The sequence below is a fragment of the Chiloscyllium plagiosum genome, unplaced genomic scaffold (genome assembly GCF_004010195.1).
Source record: "Chiloscyllium plagiosum isolate BGI_BamShark_2017 unplaced genomic scaffold, ASM401019v2 scaf_89061, whole genome shotgun sequence".
Classification (NCBI taxonomy): Eukaryota; Metazoa; Chordata; class Chondrichthyes; order Orectolobiformes; family Hemiscylliidae; genus Chiloscyllium; species Chiloscyllium plagiosum.
The window spans coordinates 1-1,511 of record NW_025159269.1 but is presented as its reverse complement, the minus strand read 5'-3'; the positions used below and the strand labels follow the sequence as shown (position 1 = coordinate 1,511).

Genomic DNA, 1,511 nt, shown 5'->3' with positions numbered 1-1,511 from the left:
TCTGTTATTCTGTATATAAACCCCCCGAACCCCACGATTAGATTCCAGTCTGTAACTCCCTCCCGGGGTATCTGTTATTCTGTATATAATCCACCCCGAGCCGCTCGTTGGGATTCCACGTAACTCCCTCCCGTGGGTCTGTTAGTCTGTCCGTAAACCAGCCCTCGATGGGCTTCCACGTAACTCCCTCCCGCCCCAAGTGGTCTCTCACCGTCTGTTAGTCTGTCCGTAGACCAGCCCTCGCTGGGATTCCACGTAACTCCCTCCCGGGGGTCTGTTAGTCTGTCCGTAAACCAGCCCTCGATGGGATTCCACGTAACTCCCTCCCGCCCCAAGTGGTCGCTCACCGTCTCTCTAGGGTCCCTCCGGCCTCTCGGCGCCGTCCCGATCTTCTGCGCGTCCCTCGGCCTGGCCCTCCCGGCCTCCCCGCGGCGGTCCCCGCACCGTCGCGGCCTCCTCACGCCCCCTCGGTCTCGTCCGGCCTCGCCCGTCCGCCGGAGCGCCTCTGCGCGCCCTCCTGATGTAGTCTCGGTAGCTGCGGGTCAGCAGGGTGTATATGAAGGGGTTGAAGCAGCTGTTGCCGTAGGTCAGGCAGGTCACCAGCTCGTTGACCCTCCCCTGGGCCCGGAAGGAAAGGCGGGTGGCAGCGCGGGCGTCATAGAGTGGGATCAGCTGCCAAAGCCAGAAGGGCAGGAAGCAAATCCAGTAGGCCGCCACGATGGTGAACACCAGGCCTAGCACCCTGAGGCTGGGCGAGCGACGGACTGGAGCCCGGGTCTCGGACCTCCAGTAGGCCCGAGCCAGCCCTCCGTAGAGGTAGGCCAGCACTAGGCCGGGGCCTAGGAAACTGGTGCCGAAGAGGAGCGTGAGGTAAAGCTTGACCTCCTCCTCTCCCCAGGCCGGGGTGCACAGCCTGCGGGTCTCCCCGTCGTCCAGGGCCCGCTCCTCCAGCCGCATGGCGGCCATCAGGGGCAGGGCCAGGCCCAGCGAGAGGAGCCAGAGCAGGCCCAGGAGCGCCAGCCGACGCCGCCGGCCCCGCGCCCTCAGGGGGCTGACCACGGCCGCCCGCCGCTCGGCGCTCATGGCGGTCAGGGTGAAGACGCTGGCGTGCATGGTGAGGAGGTCGAGGGTCAGCAGCAGCCGGCAGCCGGCCTGGCCGAACGCCCAGTCGCGGGCCACCCCGTTGTAGGCCACGAAGGGCCCCGACGTCAGGTAGAGCAGGTCGGCCAGCGCCAGGCTCACCAGGTGGGCCCGCAGGGAGGCGGCCGGCCGGGGCAGGCGGCACATCAGCGCCAGGGTGTAGGCGTTCCCCGCCCAGCCTGTCAGGCACAGCAGGGACAAGATGGCGCCCACCAGGCCCGGGACGGTCAGCCCCTCCCTTTCCTCCCCACCCCAGGACCGGTTGGAAGCCCAACCCGATTGGTTGACATCCGCCATCTTGGTTACGCCCCTACCCCCCTCCGCTCTCCCTCTCTCAGGTGTCGGTGGAGAGGTGGGTGGGGGGGCGCTTT

The 1,511-nt window shown here is 67.5% G+C and overlaps 1 protein-coding gene across 1 annotated transcript; it reads right to left on the bottom strand.

Moving 5' to 3' along the window:
• Positions 1–352: 352 nt before the first annotated feature.
• On the bottom strand, positions 353–1,437 carry LOC122545151 (urotensin-2 receptor-like). Its single transcript, XM_043684295.1, has one exon. It carries the CDS (start codon positions 1,435–1,437, stop codon positions 355–357), a length of 1,083 nt encoding a protein of 360 aa, XP_043540230.1. The 3' UTR covers positions 353–354.
• Between the last annotated feature and the right edge of the window lie 74 nt (positions 1,438–1,511).

Bases quoted from the DNA above. Each gene is read 5' to 3' on its own strand.
- LOC122545151 (XM_043684295.1), bottom strand. From the start codon at position 1,437: ATGGCGGATGTCAACCAATCGGGTTGGGCTTCCAACCGGTCCTGGGGT.